Source organism: Euprymna scolopes, chromosome 32 (genome assembly GCF_053919585.1).
Source record: "Euprymna scolopes isolate OS-2025 chromosome 32, ASM5391958v1, whole genome shotgun sequence".
NCBI classification, from domain to species: Eukaryota; Metazoa; Mollusca; class Cephalopoda; order Sepiida; family Sepiolidae; genus Euprymna; species Euprymna scolopes.
Window position 1 is genome coordinate 55410011 of NC_136513.1, and position 20940 is coordinate 55430950.

General features: G+C 36.5%; 1 protein-coding gene across 2 annotated transcripts in view; it reads left to right on the forward strand.

Annotated features, from left to right (window-relative positions):
* Window positions 1-20940, forward strand: part of LOC145256372 (DNA repair protein RAD51 homolog 4-like) — an 84990-nt gene that overhangs the window by 22754 nt on the left and 41296 nt on the right. For both annotated transcript variants that reach the window (XR_013863983.1, XM_080115198.1), the window contains exons 3-4: window positions 5733-5814; window positions 18775-18894. Coding sequence is in view for 1 of the 2 variants with exons in the window: in XM_080115198.1 (XP_079971324.1) it covers window positions 5733-5814; window positions 18775-18894 (202 nt within the window). In the remaining variant the exon portion in view is untranslated. The remainder of the gene's footprint in view (window positions 1-5732; window positions 5815-18774; window positions 18895-20940) is intronic.

Genomic DNA, 20940 nt, shown 5'->3' on the forward strand with positions numbered 1-20940 from the left:
GAGCTTGTTACTCTGGCTTTGCGGGTTGCACGCTTCTGTTCTGCTTTGAGGGTTCTTCTCTCTTCAGCTGTTTCAACTCCTTTGTTGATAAGGTGACACCAGTGAGGTCTGTCTGATGCAAGAGATTCCCAGGACTCGGTACTGATGTTGAAGTCTTTGAGGGAGACTTTGAGGTTGTCCTTAAAGCGTTTTCTTGGTGCTCCAACTGAATGCTTGCCTTTGCACAGCTCGCCATACAGGAGTTGTTTTGGGATTCTTTCATCTGGCATGCGGGAGACGTGACCTGCCCATCTCAGTTGGGTCTTTCGAATGGTAGTAGTTATGCTGGGAAGATTAGCATCTTTCAGGACCTCTGTATCAGGGATTTTGTCTTGCCATCTGATATGGAAGAGATTTCGGAGACATCTCATGTGGAAGTGGTTCAACGTTTATTTGTGCCTTCTGTAGGTAGTCCAGGTTTCTGAGCCATAGAGCAATGTGGTGAGGACAACTGCTCTGTAAACCTTCAGCTTGGTGTCAATGCTGATGCCTCTCCTTTCCCAGACTTTGCTTCTGAGTCTCCTGAATGCGCTGCTTGCCTTGATTCTGTTGTTGATTTCGAGATTGATTGTGGCTGTCTGAGATAGAGTGCTGTCCAGATAGGTGAAGGTCTCAACCGCTTGAAAGTTCTGTCCCTTGACTGAGATACTTGGCTCATGATACAGATTCTGGGAGCTGGTTGGAACATAATTCAATCTTCTTGGTGCTAATTGTGTGGCCGAAGTTGTCACAGGCTGTGGAGAATTTGTTCATCTGGTCTTGCATTTCTCACTCGTAGCTGACATTGAGTATTCAGCTAAAAGAAAGTCACTCAGCACTGTCACAGCCTGCAGTCTCCTTGGGTTAAACAGCTTTCCATTTGTTCTGAATTTAATGTTGATGCCTGCTGACTGGTCGCTGAAAGCGTCAAATAGAATTGCAGAAAACATCAAGCTGAACAGTGTAGGGGCAAGGACACAGCCCTGTTTAACTCCATTTGTTACTGGAAAAGCCTCCGAGGGTTCACCGTCATCAAGGACGCGCCCCATCATGCCTTCATGGAATTTACGAACTATTGTGATGAAAATACTTAGGCAATCAAATTTATTTTCCACAGACCATCCCGACTGACTGTGTCAAATGTCTTGGTCAAGTCGATAAAGGTTGTGCAAAGGTCTTGGTGCTGTTCGATGCTTGAAGCTGACAAGCGGCAAAGATCATGTCAGTGGTCCCCCGACCGGCATGGAAACCACATCGACTCTCCAGCAGGAGTCCCTGTTCCATGTGACCAAATAAGTGGTTGAGCAGGATGTGAGCCAAGATCTTTCCTGCTATGGACAGGAGAGAGATACCTTGGTGATTATCACAGGATTGGCGATTTCCTTTTCGCTTATAGATGTGAACGATTGTGGCATCTTTAAACTCTTGTGGTAGTTGTCCGTTCCTCCACATGATCTGATACAAGCAGGTCAGCTGCTCCCGCAAGGCTGCACCAACGGACTTGTAAACCTCAGCTGGGATGGCATCTTGACCTGAAGCTTTTCCACTGGTTGACTGCTGAATGGCTTTGCTGATCTCTTCGATTAATGGGGGGGGGTCGAGCTGTTGATTGATGGGGACTTGGGGGAGACGTTCAATTGCTTTATCATTGATGGGTCCAGGGCGATTGAGTACTTTGTTGAAATGGTCAGCCCATCTGTTGAGGATCTCCTTTTCCGTGAGTAGAGTTGATCCATCGGCACTGAGCAGAGGAGAGGATCAGGAAGACTGTGGTCCGTAAACTGCCTTTAGTACATCATAAAATTTCTTTATATCGTGTTTGTCTGCGTAGCCTTGGATTTCATCTGCCTTGGCACTGAGCCAGGAATCCTGCATTGAACGCAGCTTGAATTGGACTTTGTTGCGCATGTTAGAGAAGGCAGTTTTCTTCGTCACCCAAGCTGGGTTATTTTGATGTGCTTTTACCAGGCAGTGTTTTTCCTGCAACAAGATGTGGATCTCAGGATCATTCTCATCAAACAAGTCCTGGTGGTATTTGGTGGCAGGATCTAGAACGTCAAGAGCAGCAGAGTGAACAACATCTCTGAAGGATGTCCAGCTCTCTTCAATGCTGTTGTGATTGAGATTGAAGTTAGCAAGTTTACTATGTATGCTGCTCTGGAATTCCTCAGCTGTTTTAGGACATTGCAATTTGGCTGTATTGAGCCTCTTGGCTGTTTTTTTACCATGAGGCCTTCTCTTTGGTTGGATTAAGAAGTTGAATTTGGAGATGATAAGGCGGTGGTTGGTCCAACAATCAGTCTCACGTTCTGCCTGTCCTTGACTCTGGTAATGACATAGTCAATTTAATGCCAGTGCCGAGAGTGTGGATGCATCCATGTGGTTTTATTGCGATTTGGGAGGTGGAACATAGTGTTTTTGATGTTGAGATCATGTGATGCACAGGTTCTAAGGAGGAGGAGTCCGTTGCTATTGCATTTGCCTACTCCATGCTTTCCAATGATGTTGTGCCAGGCTTGATGATCTGTACCGACACGTGCATTGAAGTCGCCAAGAATTACAAGCTTCTCCGACTGAGGGACTGAGGAAATGAGAGAGTCCAGCTCTTCATAAAACTTGTCTTTGACCTCATCAGGGTTAGTCATCGTTGGGGCATAGGCGCTGACCAGCGTAATGCTGGTGTTGCGTCCAAGAGGTAACTGCATTTTCATTAGTCTGTCATTAATACCTTCAGGAATGCTTGCTAGTTTTGGTATGTGAGTTGTTCGATAGCAAAACCCACACCAGCTTCACGCCGCTCGTCAGCACTGTGCCCACACCAGAAAGTGTAGCCTCCACCAGTTTCGGTCAGTTGGCCTTTATTTGCAAAACGAGTCTCACTTAGGGCTGCAATGTCAATATTGTAGCAAGCAAACTCACGAGCTGTTCGTCTTTCAGGTCGATTTGCTTTTGCATTGTCGAGCAGGGTTCGGACATTCCATGATGCTAGAGTAAGAACCTTTGTTTTCTTTTTTCTTTTGTTTCGACCGTTTAAGAGGGATCCCCGCCAGCCGCAGTATGCTGGCCAGGGTTTGGTGAAGCAGGCTATTTTTAGGGCACCTTTTCTAGCCCTGTTCTCATTCTATGGAGGCGAGCAGAGTGATCCTAAAGAAGTCACTCAGGAGGCTGCCGGACCCACTATTGCCTCAGTCCAGTGAGGAATGACCACATGTCCTGAGTCGCCTATGTGTAGGTTCACAGCTACAGCTTCCAGTGTATCCACACCTACTGCTTCGCCATTTCCCTGTCGCCGCAGGACTTGAGGTTAACAAAAAGTTGATGTCATGACTTGCGCTTGACTTGGATTAAAGTGAGGGAGACTTGCACAGGATCAGCCTCACTCTCTCTTCCTGATGTGCCGGTTCCAGTGATGCAACGTCTCGCAATGACCTCATTAAACGAACACATGTCAATCAAACTTCTTTGACTTTATAACTTGTAAAGTCGAACAGAATGAAGGAAGAAAGCGACCACGTGTCTGCACATGTCGTCTTACCTGCTGGGAGGATCACAGGGAGGGCAGAAATTAAAAATGGCGGCTGTGGTTTTTGTAAGATTATTGAGCGATGACGTCACCCCTCACGTAACTGTTTTTCTGGCCGCCGATTGGCTGATGATGAACGCTTGGACAATAAAAGGAGTATGTTCAGAAGATCGACGACAGTGTGTATCAACTGCATCAGTATGATTAGAAGTTCGACATGTGTGTTAATCAACTGCTGTAGTTGTGAAACGAATTCAAGCTTTAGAAGTTCGACGTGTGTGTTAATCGACTGCCATAGTTGCAAAACTTAATTTAACATTCTTCTCAATTCATCTGCCTTCGTGGCCTAGAGGATTAAGTGGTTGGATTTGTTTTCCTTCCCGTTTTCACCTTCGTGTCAAGGGTTTGGGGTTCAATCCTGCCTTCCTACTAAAACTTTTTTTTTCTTTTAACGTTTTTTTTTTAACACACACACCTCCAAACACCTGGGCAACGCCGGCTACCCCACGATAGTCTATATATATAAAAGCGAAAATGTATGTATACATGTATGTATGTGTGTATGTTTGTGTGTCTGCTAAAAACTTTCGACAGACACAACAAAAATTCACAAACTCGATATCATATTGAAGCTCCATCCTTCGCTCCAAAAATACAGAAAAATTGGCCAAAAACGTTCATTTTTTCACCCCGAAATCGACAATTTCGACAGGGGGGGGTCAATAAAAACGGCCCTCTCGACCGGTTCTACGCATGCGTCAGATGACGTCATGACCTGACTTACTTTAAATAGTTGAAAAACTGAGCAAATTTCATGTACGTCGCGTTAGGTCAGTTGATTAGTGTGTTGGTTCATTATCTAAACATTTTGGGTTCGAATCGTGGTGTGAAATGTATTTTTTTTTTTTTTTTTTCGATTTTTTAAATTTAAATATTGAACCAATGTTATTTAAGGCATTTTTCACGTAACGTTCGTTTTTCTGTTTTTTTTTTTAACTTCGCTTATCAACCCCTGAGCACACACCCCAAAACACCTGGGTACCCACCGATTTTTTAAATTTTAATATCGAAACAGGCTTATATAAGCCATTTTGCACGTGTTTGTTTTTCTGTTTTCATCGTTCGTTTGCCTTACGTTAGTTTTTGTGGTTTTTTTTCGATTTTTTGTTACCCCCCACCCCCTCGCTTAATTAAGACGTTGTTTTCTTTTTTTACTTCGCTTATAACAAACAAACCTGGTCATTGATGTCGTCGTCATAACGCTTGACGACTTCCGGGCGCACACCTGTCAATTTGGCTCAGTAACTTATTCTGGCTGGCCGATTTTATTTTCAAACTTCGCCTCAGGGCTTCAGGTTCGATCTTACCCTCCCCCTCCCCGGTTTCTTTTTTATTTAGCACCACACACATCTACAAACACCCGGGCAACGCCGGGTATCCCCGCTAGTCTATAATATAAATCTCACGTGTTTGTTTAAATGTATGTATGTATGTATGTTTGTATGTCTCGCAAAAACTTTTGACAGATGCGATGGATTTTCACGAGATCAATATAATTTTGAAGCTCAACCCTTTAGATAACAAATATAAAAAAATTGGCCAAAAACATTAATTCCTTCACCCTCAACTGGGCACATTTTTACAGAGAAAGGGCTGTTTTTTTGCCGATATTTTTGAAAATCATTGCCTCTTTTCGATTGTCTAGCCTTAATTTAAACCTACATCACTTCTGGTTTGGCGATGGGCGCAACAACTAACACATCACATATTTCTTTTTTACTTTCTTTTCCTCTTTCACGGTACGGGTTTGAGCCTACTTGCCTACTAACACTTTTATTTTATTTTTGCACTTTTTTTTTGCGCAACCAACACCCTTATACACACCTCCACTTTCTTTTCTGCCTTCGCATCACGGGTTCGAGCCTGCCTGCCTACTACCACTTTTTTTTTTTTGCTCAACACACACCTCCAAACATCTGAGCAAGTCCGGGCACCTAGTCATAAATAAAGCTTTCCATTTGAAATTCTGTTCAGATTCCAGAGTTCAAAGTCAGAGACTGAAATGTGAAAATGACACTCCAGATGAAAAAAGTAGTAAAAAAAATCCAAATAATACAAATAGGTGATCTCCATGTAAAGAATTCAGGAATAGAAATGCTTTGATTCTTCTTATTTTGTTTTTAAATTGCAGACTTGACCAATGGCTTGATGGTGGACTTTATACTGGTGAAATGACTGAACTTGTTGGACACAGTGCCGTAGGAAAAACGCAGGTAATATTTTATTTTCTGTTTTGAGAACAAGGGGTAAAGATGTTCCCTTAATCCTTTTCAAGAGACTCATACTTTCTTTGAGTAGGATTCAAGGATGCAAATTTTTAACAGAATTCCCTATTATTTTAATTTAATCTTTTTAATATAATTTTTTTTTTACATGGGAGTCAATACTTATCAAGGACCAAAGGCAACTCGAGGATAAGGATGAATGAGTGCCAGTGTAACAGAATGTGAACGCATGTATGACAGCAGCAGCTAATATATGCAAATGACCGAGCTGTGTGCAAGGTGACGTCATAACAAGGAAGAAGGAAAGAAAATGATTATAAAAAAAAGAAAAACGTGGCTCGAGAAAGACAGAAATAGACATGCAGAGCAACAGGGAAAGACATATCTTAAACGTGGCTGGAAAAAGAGTACCATGTGTTGAACATGGAAGAGTTTTGTTACGCACGTTAGAGTACGAGAAGACTTTAGAACAAGAGACAAGTACCCGTAAATAAATGTCTGCTGTTTCAATGGAAAAAATAGTGAGTCGAATTCTTTGCTTGTCTTTGTTTCATTGCAACTATCTTTATACAATTTGTGGATCCTGAGTGTTCATATATAATTACAAGATTGTTGATGAGACAGCACCGTGATGATTGGTAATGGTAGAAATTGGGTTGAATTTGATTATTTTAGAGGATGACTCAATAAGAAATTGTTTACATTAGACAGGAAAACGCCCATGTTGTAGTCAGTGGGAAAGCAGCCCCATGGTATAGAGTTCCACAGATAGGCAGTTCTAGGAATTAAACTTTGTTCATGGAATTTGTGCTTTGTTCTTTTTTTTTTTTTTTTTTAACACGGTGGTCACCACTTATCAAGGACCGGAAGCCACTCAGGGATAAGGGTTATTGCAAGTACAGTATGTTAGTGTGGAGATTTGATGAAGTGTTTACTTAAGGGGGCGGTTCATTAGGAATTTGTTAACGTTGGACTAGGCACAGATAGAGAGTAGGAAAATTTTTGACAGTGGTTGTAGAAAATGAGTGTTGTGAATGTTTCATATTTTTGGTCATTTTGGCTTGATTAATATATTGCAGAATGGAAGACTTACATTAAATCTGTTAGCAAGGTTGCTAGAAAAATGGTTGCATCATTTTACTGCTCCAGAAGGTATCTAACTCCCAACGCAATCCTCTACCTGTATGAGAACCACCTACATCTTGAAATGAAATACTGTTGCTATATTTGGGCAGGAGCTGCACCCTATCCTGCCTTGACCAAAAACTTGCCAAAACCTGTTTCGAAACTTAGTAGGTAATGCCATCTTTTCATCCTGCTAACCTCTTTCCTTTGCATTGTGATCCAGTCTCTGCTCTATTGTTATTTTCATGCCAAGTGTTCGTCTGAGCTTCAATCTATGGTTTTCCCTTGTCAAACTTTCACAAAAGCACTCATCTAGCTACAACAACTATCAACAGTTTTTCCCCCATTCTCTATCTGTGCCTAAATTTAAATGCAAATTCCATGAACAGAGTTTCTTTCCTAGAGCTGTCCGCTTGTTGAATTCTGTTCCACTGACCTGCTTTCCAGCTGACTACAATATGATCATCTTCAAGTCCAATGTAAACAAGTTCTTGTTAAGCTAACCCCCCCCTAAATAATCTATTTCTTCCTATTTCCACCATTAACTATTAATATGCTGTTGTCTTAGTGACTACTGTGTACTCGTTAACGCTTATCCTCAAGTGGCTTTCAGGCCTTGATAAGTGGTAACTACCAAGTAAACAAAAAGCTGAGTACATTATTGTACAGCCAATAACACTGTACAACAAAAACAAATGAAATTGCAAAGTTTGATTTGTCAGTTTAAATACAATTTGAGGCAACATGAATTGGAAAAGCTGCCACAAAGAAAATGGGCTCCCGTTACTGTGCTAGAAATTTATGCCCGAGAGTATCCTTTATCTCTACAAAGGAAGGTGACAGTGGTCTAGTGGCTAATGACATGGACTGACGATCTGGGTGTCCCAAGTTCGAATCCAGTTTGTACCACAAAAATCACTTTCATTTAGGATGTTGGCAACCTTCACGTTGCTCCTCCTGTAACTCTTGGTGCCTTTCTAGAAAGAATTCTGACTAGAAAAATATTGGGGAAACCAATGCCAACAACAGAATCTTCGGATTCATATGATGATGATGATGATGATTTCTACAAAGCTACCATTCATCCAAGCATGGAGTATCGTTGCCACGTCTGGGCTAGTGCATTTACTACTAGTCTCTTAAACAGGGTCTAAAAAGTAGTCTCCCACCTAATATCTTCCACATTATCAACCAAGTTCCAGTCCTGGTCCCATCACTGCAAAGTTGTCTGTGAATGTGCTCTGATGAACTTGAAGCAGTTGTGCCCCTTGACGTAAATACCTCCAACTCGCACAACAAACAAAATCCCACCCCTTCATTTTTGAAGTTCGTAGATGATGGAAAGCCTTCTACTCGAATAGTTTCTTTCCTTAAACTGTTAGACTTTGGAATTCGTTCCCAGTTTCCTGCTTCTCTGACTGTATTGACATGCAGAAATTTAAATGTAATGTGAACAGACATCTTGCTGCTCAACTCCCTACATAGTGTCGCTGTAGATATAGTCTCAAATAATAATATGCTTTACCTTGAATGAATAAGAGAAAGAAAGAAATTTAGACTTTGTAAATCTTTCTTTATTTGTTAAATTAGATTAGATGAAATATTCAATAATTTATAAATCTTATTTAAAAATTAAATCAAATGGTGATTTTTTTTTTTGGTTTGTTTTTACTCACATTGTTCCCTAACAAAGCATATCGCCATTTGGACATAAGTGGCTACTATTTGGGACGATGCCTAGGAAAAATAAACAAGATGTTGATTTACATTACATTTACACTTCTGCATATCAGTAGAATCAGGGAAGCAGGTAGCTGGAAGGGAATTACAAAGTCCAGTTGTTTGAGGTAAGAAGCTACTAGAGTAGAAAGTTTTCTAGCATTTAGGAACTTCAACAGTGAAGGGGTGTGATTTTGTTGCTAAGCAGGTTTGTTGGGAATGTGTATGTCAAGACGACACAAGTGCAACGAGTTCATCAGAGTATATTCCATTAAAATAATTGTAAAACAGGCAGAGAGATGCAACATTGTGGCAATGGGTCAGGGGTTTTGTTTGGAAAATGCTTACCATCACCAAAGAGGTTATGTTTTTGGTCAAGTTTTTTACTAGATTTGTTTGTGTCCAGCTAAGTATACATAGCACTTGACCAATTGTCACTAAACTTCGTCAAAATATCAGTTTCAATAAAACTGATTTCATTTTTGGACATCTAGTTGAAAGGTCAAGCCATTGAAAGGTAAAATTCACATTTTTCGTGATAATTCAGTTTTGCTTATTCTATTGTCTCACTAGGGCAGGTCGATTTTGAAACCGCGGTGAGGCAATGGTGATGATAGTTGAGGTTTGGCATAGAAAAGACCTACACAAAATATTTTTCTCCAAATCGTTATCTTTGCTTGAGGAAATGACTTTAAAAGTTGAAAAATTGAAGCGATTAAAAGTTTTTCGGTGAATTTTTAAGAATGTCCCGTCATCAAAACAATCCGTAATGTTAAGAAAATGGAATCATCATTTAGAATATATTTTAAACTACATTTTTAAATAAAATGAGTGAGGATAATGAATTAATAAAATAAATATTAAGTGTAAAGGCAAAATTATGTTTTTTAAATAATAACGACCAAATTTCACTTTTTCATTTCAGAAACTTTTTTTGAGTAGAAACATTTTAGATTTCACCATCACAAAACACGCTCGTTATTGATATTGAAAATTAACGTTTGTTTATTATTTAATTTGAAAACATTACGATTTAGGCTTAATTATTTCGAAAAGAAAAACGAAAAAGACTTGTTTAAAATATATATTATTATATTTCTAGTATCTGCAGTGAATCTAAATATATTTATTTTATCTTTTTTAATTTGTTTTTCTATTAGGTTGGTGCAAAAATAATGGCATTTTTGACATTTAAACGAATGTAGAAAGCATTATTTTTGCACCAACCTAATATTTCACATCAAATTCTATTTGAAATTTTTATTAAAATATGGTAATACTCCAGTTTTATATTAAGACAACAAAAAATTAGTTCATACAATTTTATTCTACACATTCTTTACGAAACATAAGCACGTAAATCAGGTACAAAGAGATCTTAATTTTTATAAGATTGTCGTCAGGCTGTATGACATGAAAACTGATGGCAGTTTCAAAATAGATTTATTACTGTCCACCATGCAAACTTTTATACAGTGTCTGGTTGAACGTCTCTTTCAATATAATTTGGATTCTTCAGACTACTGTTTTCATCTTGAGTATTATTTTCAAATCTTTCAGCCGATACAACCTCTTCAGGTATATTTTGTCAAACTCGATAATCTTTCTGTTGAATCTGCATGGAATTTCGAACAGGAACTTTTGTTTAATCCATGGTAGTAGCATGTTCTTCTGTTGGAGTTTCTAATGCTATTTGTTGGCAATATTTCACCGCCATAATGGTTTCGCCTGCATTCAAAAAACTGTAATGAAGCAGACCACTAAACAGTCAGTATGACTTTGTTTTGGTGCAACTCTAGCTTCGGGAAGTGTCGTGGAACTTCGTTGGCGTCTTACCACTGAGCTGACATCACTAGTTGTCATAAATAACCCACTTTTCATTGCAAGTCACAATCTGGTTGAGAAACGGTCATTCTTATTGCATAAAAAAGGGAAGACGATACTTCATAATGCTATTCCTTTTGGTTGTTGTTCAATTCGTGAGGAATCTATTTATCACGTTTGTTGTCTTCCCAATTTCTCTCAAGTGGTTGGAAATCATTGTATATGTTACGTCTAATTCAGAAGCAAGTTCTCAAACAGTTGTGTATGAATTGGCTTTGATTAAGTTTCTTAATTAATTTTTATCAATATCCGATAGCTAACCACTATGCTCATCATCTTCAAGACTTGTTGCGGCCACAAAATTTCTTAAACCATCATTGTGTGCTGTGCGTTCAGTAGTAGTTCCTGGGTAAAACGCTTTGTTGATATTATGAGCTGTTTCAGCAGCTTTTCGGCCTAGCTTGAAAATTGTGTGAATTAGCTTTTTTTCATCTTGTATTCAACGTTCTGAAAAGATGACATAATTGTTTTAAAACGATTGTAATTTAAATGATTACATAGAGCAAAAACGCTCTTTAAAATTATCTGTAAAGTAAAGCTATTATAACGAAAATTTATTTGAAAATACATCATTTGAAATAAAAATTAAAAATTCCACAAGAATTTTCTTGTCAATCTAATAGTATAAATCGTGGGAGATTAAAGAAGGTCGATTACATCAGCTGAAACATTGTGATAAAATAAGAGCAGTAGTCTAAATTATCCTCATCTCTAAAATTCAGAAACTTTCAGCCTCTTTCAGTATTTAAATAAAATATCTCTTTCAACAGTGAGGATTAGTTTTGTGTTTGTTAAAAGACAAGGAAATACAATAGGTGTTCAAAAAGTAAAAGCCTCCTATTTTTTTAACTTGAAAAGTTTAAGTACTACGAAGACTGGAGTGGTACCCTTAAAACGAATGACCTTTTTGTGCCCCAGAATTTATTATTCTACATAGTCACCATCATTCTCAATGCACTTAAAATTTTTAACAAAGTATTTTCAAATTGAAGATCAAAATAAGAGAACAATTAAATTCCAATCAAGGAATGTGGGACGATGTAAATGTAAAAACAAAGTCAAAACAAAGACAATCAAACAGAGAGAAGCAGTGACACACTATTGCCGTCGTTCATATGGACCAAGCCACAAATCTTTTTAACTAATCAGATTCACTGAACTGAATCATTGAACTGATGAGACTGCTTCCCAAAGGAAGACAATGGAAGATACATATGGGCATGCATGCATATAACAATAGAAATAGATAAAACATTAAAAAAACTACAATGGTCACCAGTTAGTAAGTGCTAACTAAAACATAAACAGAGTTTTGTAAATTAAAAATAGAGAAAAACAAAAATTTATAACAGAACATTTTTTATTTTAATAAGAATATAAAAGTTATTTATGGCACAATCACGTAGACACGCTGGTTCTCACCAGATCACCAAAGTTAAGCAATGTTGAGCCTGGCCAGTACTAGATGGTTGACCATTTGGGAAGGCAAGGTGCTGTATGTACTGCGAGGTAAAAATACCAGGTTGAGAAACTGGTGTGGTCTATTCTTTTCTCAAGGGTAGATAGGACTCTCTTAAGCCATGGTAAGCAGCCCATCTAGTGATGGCATCATGATAAAAAATACCCTTGATAGCCTTGGCGAAGCATCAAGTATTTCTGGACATTAGAAAAAACATGAAAGATACGACAGAATTTGTTCACATTTCACCTACATTTTTTTAAAAAGTTATTTTCTATTAGTGTTCATGTATGCAAATTTAAAGAAAATTGTGGTGACAGATGTGTATGTTAATATGTTTATAATGTGAATAATGTTAATATGTTTATTATGTGAATAATGTGCGAACATAAGTAATAGGCAGTGTGGTACTGTGTATGTGTGTTGGTTTACCTTGTTCTTGTGTGTGTGTGTGTGTGTGTGTGTGTGTGTGTGTGTGTAACTGAGTAGCAATTCATTTCTATTTGTCTGATTTTTGCTAATGTGTTAGAATGTGTATGTGAGATGAAAAGGCTTGCACGTAAGTCATCGAAGTGTTCCTGTTCACCTTCCCCAGTTAAAGTGCATGGGAAGAGGCTGAACATATGTTTTTCGTGTCCTTCGGTGCAGCCGGCTTGAGAATTCTGTAGAAAATCTAAGGTCACTGTTCTTATATTCTTGGCTAATTTGACACAAAATTATTACTTTTTTGGTTTAAAACGATTTTCATTGGTTGAAAATAGAGGAGAGTAAAACCAAATGAAGTGAAGAGAGAAAGAGGATGGCTATTTGAGCTATTTGCTTTTTAGAATTCAAATCACATCTTGATTCAGTCATCAACGCTCTGTTCCCATCTGGCACCAATTGAAATGAACGGATCTCATCTTGGGGAGGTTCCCTGTTTTGACAAACTGTTATATCCTTACTTTAAATAAGAATACAGCAAGAAACACAGGGTTATGGGTGAAAGACAAAGGGGTTTATTTACAAGAGAATAAATAAAATAATAAGAGTTATTCGACCTCTTTTCTTATTCTCGTCCTGTCTTTTTTCTTTTTCTCTCAGTCACGTGCGAGGGTCAATATATCCATAGTTCATTTCATCTATGAAGGGATCTTAGGTTATTCCATTACATCACCTTCCTCCCAAGCTAAATTCTTCCATAGAATTTTGCTTCTACCATTTTTCCCTTTTTAGACTTTGTCCAAAAAATTTGGTCCTTTTCCTTTCACTTCTCCTCACCATTTGTGTTTGCCGATTTTTTACTTTTGGAGAGTGTATGGATTTCTGAGTTAGTGGTACTTCCTTGTTTGGAGGTTGTATATGGAAAGTCTCATACAGCACTTCCATTGGTAACTCTTGGTTTCTGATTGTTTCTATGTATCGGGGCCTCAGTATGTTTTTTGTTGTAAAAAGTCTGGCCTTTTATAATGTAAACCGTTCTCCCAATTCTTCTTGAGATTATGCCTGCTCCTCAAAAACTCTTCTCTACCTGATAATTTTTGAAGAAAACTTTATCCCCGTCATTGTAAGTCTTACATTATCCTTGATACTTTTTTTTTTACTTTTTCTCTTGGGATTAACCAGTCGAACACCGAACGTAACTTCCTGGCAAACATAATTTCAGCTCGGGATAATTTAGCATTTGGATTTGGTGTTATCCTATATATTGCTAAGAATTTTTTAATACTTTTTTTCTTCCGTGTCAATGTTATTATTTTTTTTTAAAGCTCGTTTAAAAGTATTGACAAATCTTTCCACTTGTCCGTTTGATGGAGAGTTAAAAGTTGGTGTTATAATGTGTTCAATGGCCAGTGCCTCACAGTAGTGCTTGAATTCTTGATTTGTGAACATAGTGCCATTATCACTAATAATTGTTTTCGGAACTCCGAACCGACTAAATACCTCGTCCAGCACTTTTATTGTGTTTTGGTGCTGTAGGGTGTTTTTATTTAAAAATTTCTGTCCATTTTGACATACTATCTATGATTACTAGGTAATAATATCCCTTCAGAGGTCCTGTGTAATCGATATGGATGCGTGTCCAGGGTACATCTGTTTTAGGCCAAGGTTGCGTCTGTATGGGGGGGGGGGGAGATCTTGCGGCTAGTTGGCAACCGTTACATAATTTCACCATTTTCTCAATGTCCTGATCGATTCCAGGCCAGTATGTGAATCCTCTCATTAGGACCTTCATTCTGGAGATTCCAGGATGTCCCATGTGAAATTCCTTTAGGATTTTCTTTTGTAATACTTGCGGTATTACCATTCTGTCTGCATACATAAGAGTTTCATCACACATAGAAAATGGAAACATTTTTAATCCTTTTCTATTCTTTTCGTCTTGTCCCACTTGTTGTTTTATCTTATTAATATATTTATCTGTTTTCGCTGCTTTCTTTATTTCCTCAAGTGTAACAGGAAGTTCCCTAACAGTATTTATTAATATATCTGTTAGTTCATTTTCTTCTTTTAGTGCTGCTATAACAGTTTCTTCAAATTCAGTTCTACTGGGGATCAATCTCGACAAACCATCTTTTTCGAACTAAAAATCGATAGTAATGGTTTATGGTCCGTTTCCAAAACAAAAGATGAAACTTTCTCATGGCATACACAATTGCCAGACCCTCTTTTTCGATCTGACTGTTCTTTTTTTCAGCAGATAATAAAACCCTCAAGGCGTGAGAAATTGGTTTAGTAGATCATCTCCCATTCTGTGTAGAAGCACTGATCCTAAACCGTATTTGCTCGCATCTGCCGCTACACTTAAATCTTTTTTCGGATCGTAATGTACTAATGCTAGATCCGATAACAAACATCTTTTAATTTTTTGGAATGCTTCCTCACATTATTTTGTCTAGAGCCATTTTTTTTATTCTTCTTCAATAATTCATTTAATGGTGCTCTTAGTTCGTGCATATTTGGGATATAAGAATTATAGTAGTTTGCTAGACCCAAGAAATCTATTTGCCATATGATTAGGAATCCCTTTTTTCAAACCAAAAATCGATAGTAATGCTTTATGGTCCGTTTCCAAAACAAAAGAAGAAACTTTCTCACGGCATACACATACTTTGTCTGGTCTAGGCATGTCTCTAATTGCTTCTGTCCTATTTGGGTTAGGTCTTCTACCTTTCCAATCAATTATTTGTCCCAAATATTCAATCTTGTCCATACCAAAATTACATTTTTTGAGAGCCACTTTAAATCCGTAGTCTTCTATTTTCTCGAATACCTTCCGAATATGGTTTTTATGTTCTTCAGCATTTTTGCTTCTTATCAAAATATCGTCTAAATAAGCCATTGCAAAATCCAAGCCTGCTAGCGTGGCATCCATAATTTGTTGAAATAAATTTGGCGCTACTTTCAACCCAAACGGCAATCGTTTTAGGGAAAATAATCCTTTATGAGTATTCATTGTCAGGTATTTAGAACAATCTTCGTGGACTTTGACCGGCAAATATGCTCCTGAGAAGTCAATTTTTGTGAAAATTTTTCCTCCATTTCACTTAGAAAATATTTCCTCAAGGGTACGTAGTGGATAGTTATGATCCTGTAAGGAATCATTAAGTCCCGTCTAAAAATCTCCACATACCCTGATTTTTTCTTTTTCTTTTTCACATAAACTGTGGGTGATGCCCATTCAGAGCAGTCCACTTTTTTATTACTCTGATTTCTTTGAGTCTATTTAATTCTTTCTCGATTGTTTCTAATGCCGAATATGGAACCTTCCTTTTGGGTTTAAACACCGGTTTTGCTTCATCTTTTAGTTCAAATTTCACTTCCGTTTTAGTGCAGCAACCCAGACCTTCAGAAAATACATTTTTAAAATCCTTCTTTAAATCCCTAACAAATCTTCCTGGCAGTTTGGGGCTTTCATATCCTGTCACATTTACTCTTTTGCAAAATGAGTTCATTGGTTTCTCCCATAAATTGAAAAGTATCATCAAATCTATACTGAATAGATTAGAATTTTCTCCGGATATCACATACATTTTAGTTTTTACAGTATTTTCATTCAGGGTCACATTAGTATAAAATTCACCTTTAAATTTTAATCTATTTCCAGACATTCCTCTGGCAATTTTCTTTGTGTTTTGCAGCTTTGGCGAACCAATTTTCTTCCATGTTGTTTCATCAATTAAGGATATGTCACGTCCAGTATCCAAAAGACCGCTTACTTTCTGGCCATTAATTCTAACTTCAATATATTTCCTTTTTTTACCATACATGGACTCTTTTTTAGAATCAATGGTGTTTATTTCAGGCTTACAGTATTTCTCCTTTTTGCATACTGTTGACTTATGTCCTTTACGCCCGCACTTATAGCATATTTTGCTTTTAAAGTAGCACTCTTTTGTGAAGTGATTCTTTCCTCCACACGTCTTACAGTATTTTTTTATATAGTGGTTACCTTGCTTTACCCTTTGTATTTTGTCAACATTTTTCTCTTCGATACTAGTATCATCCTATTTTAAATTCAACAGTTTCTGGCATTCCTCAGTAACTTTCTGTAAAGTTATTTCTATGTCTTGGTTCATAATGGATAATATCCTATAATGAATCTCTTTATCCTTCGAGGATGTTAACCCTTGCACAAATATCAAGCATTTAAACATGTTCTTCTTTAGGTCTTTCAACTTAAATAACTCTCATTGGGCATTTACTCTCCCAGCATAGGCGATAAAGTCTTCATCATCTTGTTTCAAAATATTTAAACACATATAACGAGTATAAAATAAGCTATCCCGTTCCTCGAATTTGTTCGATAAAATTTCTATAGTCTGGTTAAAAGAAATATCTTTGGGTTTCCTTGGGAGCATAAAATTGGCATACTTGGCATTTCCATGGGAACCCAGTTTTTACAACAGTAAAATAATTTTTCTTCATCCGACCAGGCCTGACATCGTTTTGAAATATATTTTTGTATCTACGATAATATGCTGGAAACATTAAACCATTAGTTGGTTCATATAAAAATTCTGTCAGCGAATTTGCAATTCCTTCTGGAGTGAACCGACAATCCTTTTTTTCTTCTTGTTTCATTTTTTTGTAAACTCAGCTAATTGTACCATGTTGAAGAATTTTTGTTTTCAACACAGTAATAAAACAAAAGGTTAAGAGTACCTGCACAAAACATTAAATAAACTCACTGAATAGTTTTTTTTAAACCACAAAAATAACAAAAAAACATTCTTTTGTAGACAAAGTTTTTGCAACACACGAAATTGACACTGAACCAACAGCATGCAAGTGTTCTTTTCTGCTGTATTTTTTTTCTTCTTATGAAACAAAAGAAATTTGAAATGGACAACTTTCAAAAATTGTTCTTTTCAATGTTTCATAAAATGTCAATTTTTCTTTTTTTTTTTTTCCTGTAGGACCGTAACAGACTGAATTAAAAAAATATATATATAACTTTTTGTGTGTGTCTTAGCTTTTTTTTTTTTTTTTTTTCAGTAGTTGAATTTTTCTGTGCAGTATTTTTTCTCTTTGTTTTCCAGTGTTTTTTGCTTAAAGTTTCCTTTTTGTGAATTCAAATCCTGTCGTCATTTATTATATCCTTACTTTAAATAAGAATACAGCAAGAAACACGGGGTTATGGGTTAAAGACAAAGGGGTTTATTTACAAGAGAATGCATGTGAAATAAGATTTACTCAATCTCTTTTCTTATTCTCTTCCTGTCTTTTTTTCCTTCTGCCTCAGTCACGTGAGAGGGTTAATATATCCATAGTTCATTTCATCTATGAAGGGATGTTAGGTTATTCCATTACATCACAAACTTCTGGGCTTGATCTTTACTCCTGATCTGAAATGGAATACATACATCAAATCTGTTGCCAATGTTGCTGGAAAAATGGTGGGATCCTTCTACCGCTCTAGTAGATATCTCACTGCTGATACAATTTTCTATCTGTATAAAAGCCAAGTACGTTCAAGGATGGAGTACTGTTGCGACATCTGGGCAGGAGCTGCTAGAAGACCTTATCCTGCCTTGACAGAGTTCAAAATAAACTTTGTAGCTTAGTGAGGAATGCCCTTTTCTCTTCCCTGCAGCATCTTTCCCACAGAAGAGATGTTGCGAGCCTGTCTCTGCTTTATTGTTATTTCCATGGCAAGTGCTCATCTGAGCTCCAATATATGGTCTCCCTTTGCCAAACTTTCACGAAAAACACTCGTCTAGCTGAAACCACTATCAATAATTACCACCACTCTTTATCTGTGCCTAAACCAAAATGTAGATTCCATGAAAAAAGCTTCTTTCTATGAGCTGCACACCCGTGAAACTCTCTTCTGTTTGCCTGTTTTCCATTTGACTACAATTTGGTTGACTTCAAGTCCAATGTAAACAAATTCCTGATGAACCGTTCCGTTAAGTAATCCAATTTACGAAATTTCCACTACTTACTATGATATTATCCTCTTGACTACAGTACACTCAATAACCCTTATCCTCGAATGGCTTATAAGCCTTGATAAGTGATGACCCCTATGTTAAAAAAAAATGCAAATGCTTTTTTTATAGTTTCTAAAACATGATTTTATTACTTTTTATTTTTTTAGGTGTAATCTATACATATGTGTAATTAGTTAATAATTATTTTGAAGGTGGGTTTATCTTTTGTAGATGTAAATTATATATGGATATTGTGGTTAATAAATATATTTTTCTGTAAAATTATACATATCTTTCTTCTGATATATGTTATAATCTTTATATATGTTTTTCTTGCATTTTCAGTTTTGTCATTCTACAGCATTGGCAGTTGCCAAGGAAACCAAAATGAATGTTTTGTACATTGATACGTCAGCTTCGTTCAGCGTTGACCGTTTGTTGGACATCTTGGAATCAGATGTGGAAGTAAGTTCTTTGATTATTTGCTGATGCCCTTCCATTATTTTTTGTGTCAGCATCATTATTTCAACATCATCATTTCAGAAGAATTTACAACTTTAAGAAAAAAATTATTAGAAAATAATTTCGGTTCTTTACCCTTTGTCTTAACCATAAGAAATATATCCATCATTTGTACAGATAGACGATTGCGTTAGGCATCAAGTACTTCCAACAACCTGAGCAACAGATTGATGTAAGTCTTCTAGGTCTAGGGTGAAAGTCAGTCTTAGGAGTCAAACAAGGGATTTCCTCAAAAATAGAGTGATTCATTTTGACTGTTTATCAACATCGTTTGTCATAGTTTATGCCATACACATTTGGAATAAATATTTTTTTACAAATACCATATATTTGTCAAATTTCTACTTTGAGAAAGGCATTTGTTTAGTAAATTTTAATTGTGCGTTGTCTGTTGACTGATGTCATAAAAAATCATCACACAAAATTACATTTTCAAATTTCCCCAAACAAGTTGCTTCAACTTTCTATTTATTTTTTAGAATTTGTTGTCAGTCTACCTCTTCATTATGCTATCATTATATAATGAAAATTCACAATGTTTGTTATCCTTAATAGTCAAATATTATATATTTTTTTAATTAAAAATTTCTTTCATTTCCGTCTAAAATTTACTAAAAGTTAGAAGTAAGGCTTATATACATGAAACACAGCATAATAGTTTGTGTTCAATAATGAGCCAGGAGACTGGAGTTCAATCCTTGGCCAAGTTATACCAAAAACTCAAAAAATGGTTCTTGATGCCATTTTGAATCACGGATAAATGGAGTAACCTTGGAAAAAGGGTGTAATGCCCCCACTTATGTCTTATCTCTATTTCTAGTATTATATAAAAGTCTTTGTGTGTGTGTGAGTTCCTTCCTTATACGTTCCGAAATGGTTGAACCTATTTTTTGAGAATTTCACACAAAGCTAATGTATATGTCTGGCAGTGTTCTTAGATATGTTTTGTACAGAAATTCATCTAAAAAAAAAAAAATTCGATCTCAAAAATAGTCCTTCTTCTCATACATAAAAAAAGAAGAATTTTTACAAGGGAATATTTTACATTACACTGGCCAAGGGAAATAATAAAATCTCAGCAAATCATTTCTTCAGATTTATTGTTATCTGGAGATATAGCTCAGTGGTAGAGCATTCAACTACAAATTGAATGATCCCCTGTTTAAGCTAAGGTCTACCTCACCATTTTATTTTAATTTTATTATAATTTTTTCTTATTAATGAGTTCAATTCATGATAAAAGAAGATGTACCATTTAAAATTGCTGCAAATCATTTCTTCATTTGTATAGTTTAAAACTAAACATTAATCAGAAGTGAGTTTTCCAGGGCATTCATCATCAACCCCAAATATCAACTGACGTGATATTGTAAATAAACACAGAGAAAAGTTGATAAACGACATTATCATTATTATCTTTTATTTTTTATTTTTTTTACTTTTTTGCGAATCAGTCCACCAGGCAAATTATTCCCCGTAATATATAATATTAAATAGAGGATTGATTCTATAATAGCACATACACAATCTGCATAAGTTAAAATATTATGTTTAAGTATATCGTATGACCGGGCAACACCGAGCATCCAGCTAGTAGGTAATAAATAAGGAACATCTGAGTTGCCCTCAACTAGTGTTCATCACATTTTTTATATGAATGCCCTGAAAAAGTCATTTCTGATTAATGTTTAGTTTTAAACTATACAAATGAAGAAATGATAACTTAGTAGGATTTAACTTTGTCGCATGTTAACAGAAATTTTTACTTTTCACAACTTCCATGAGCATTAGACCTGCTTGACGTGATTTTTAAAAAGTGTTTTCAAACCTACTTATTATTAACATGCACAGTTGTGAAACAGTTGACAAACAGACAAAAATTTGACAACCCCCTCTCCCCACATACCAATTTTTCAATTTTGACCCCTTAGCAGCAATATTTTCTGGATAAAAACTGATCAAAACGTTTTTCACATGTCTAAATACTCT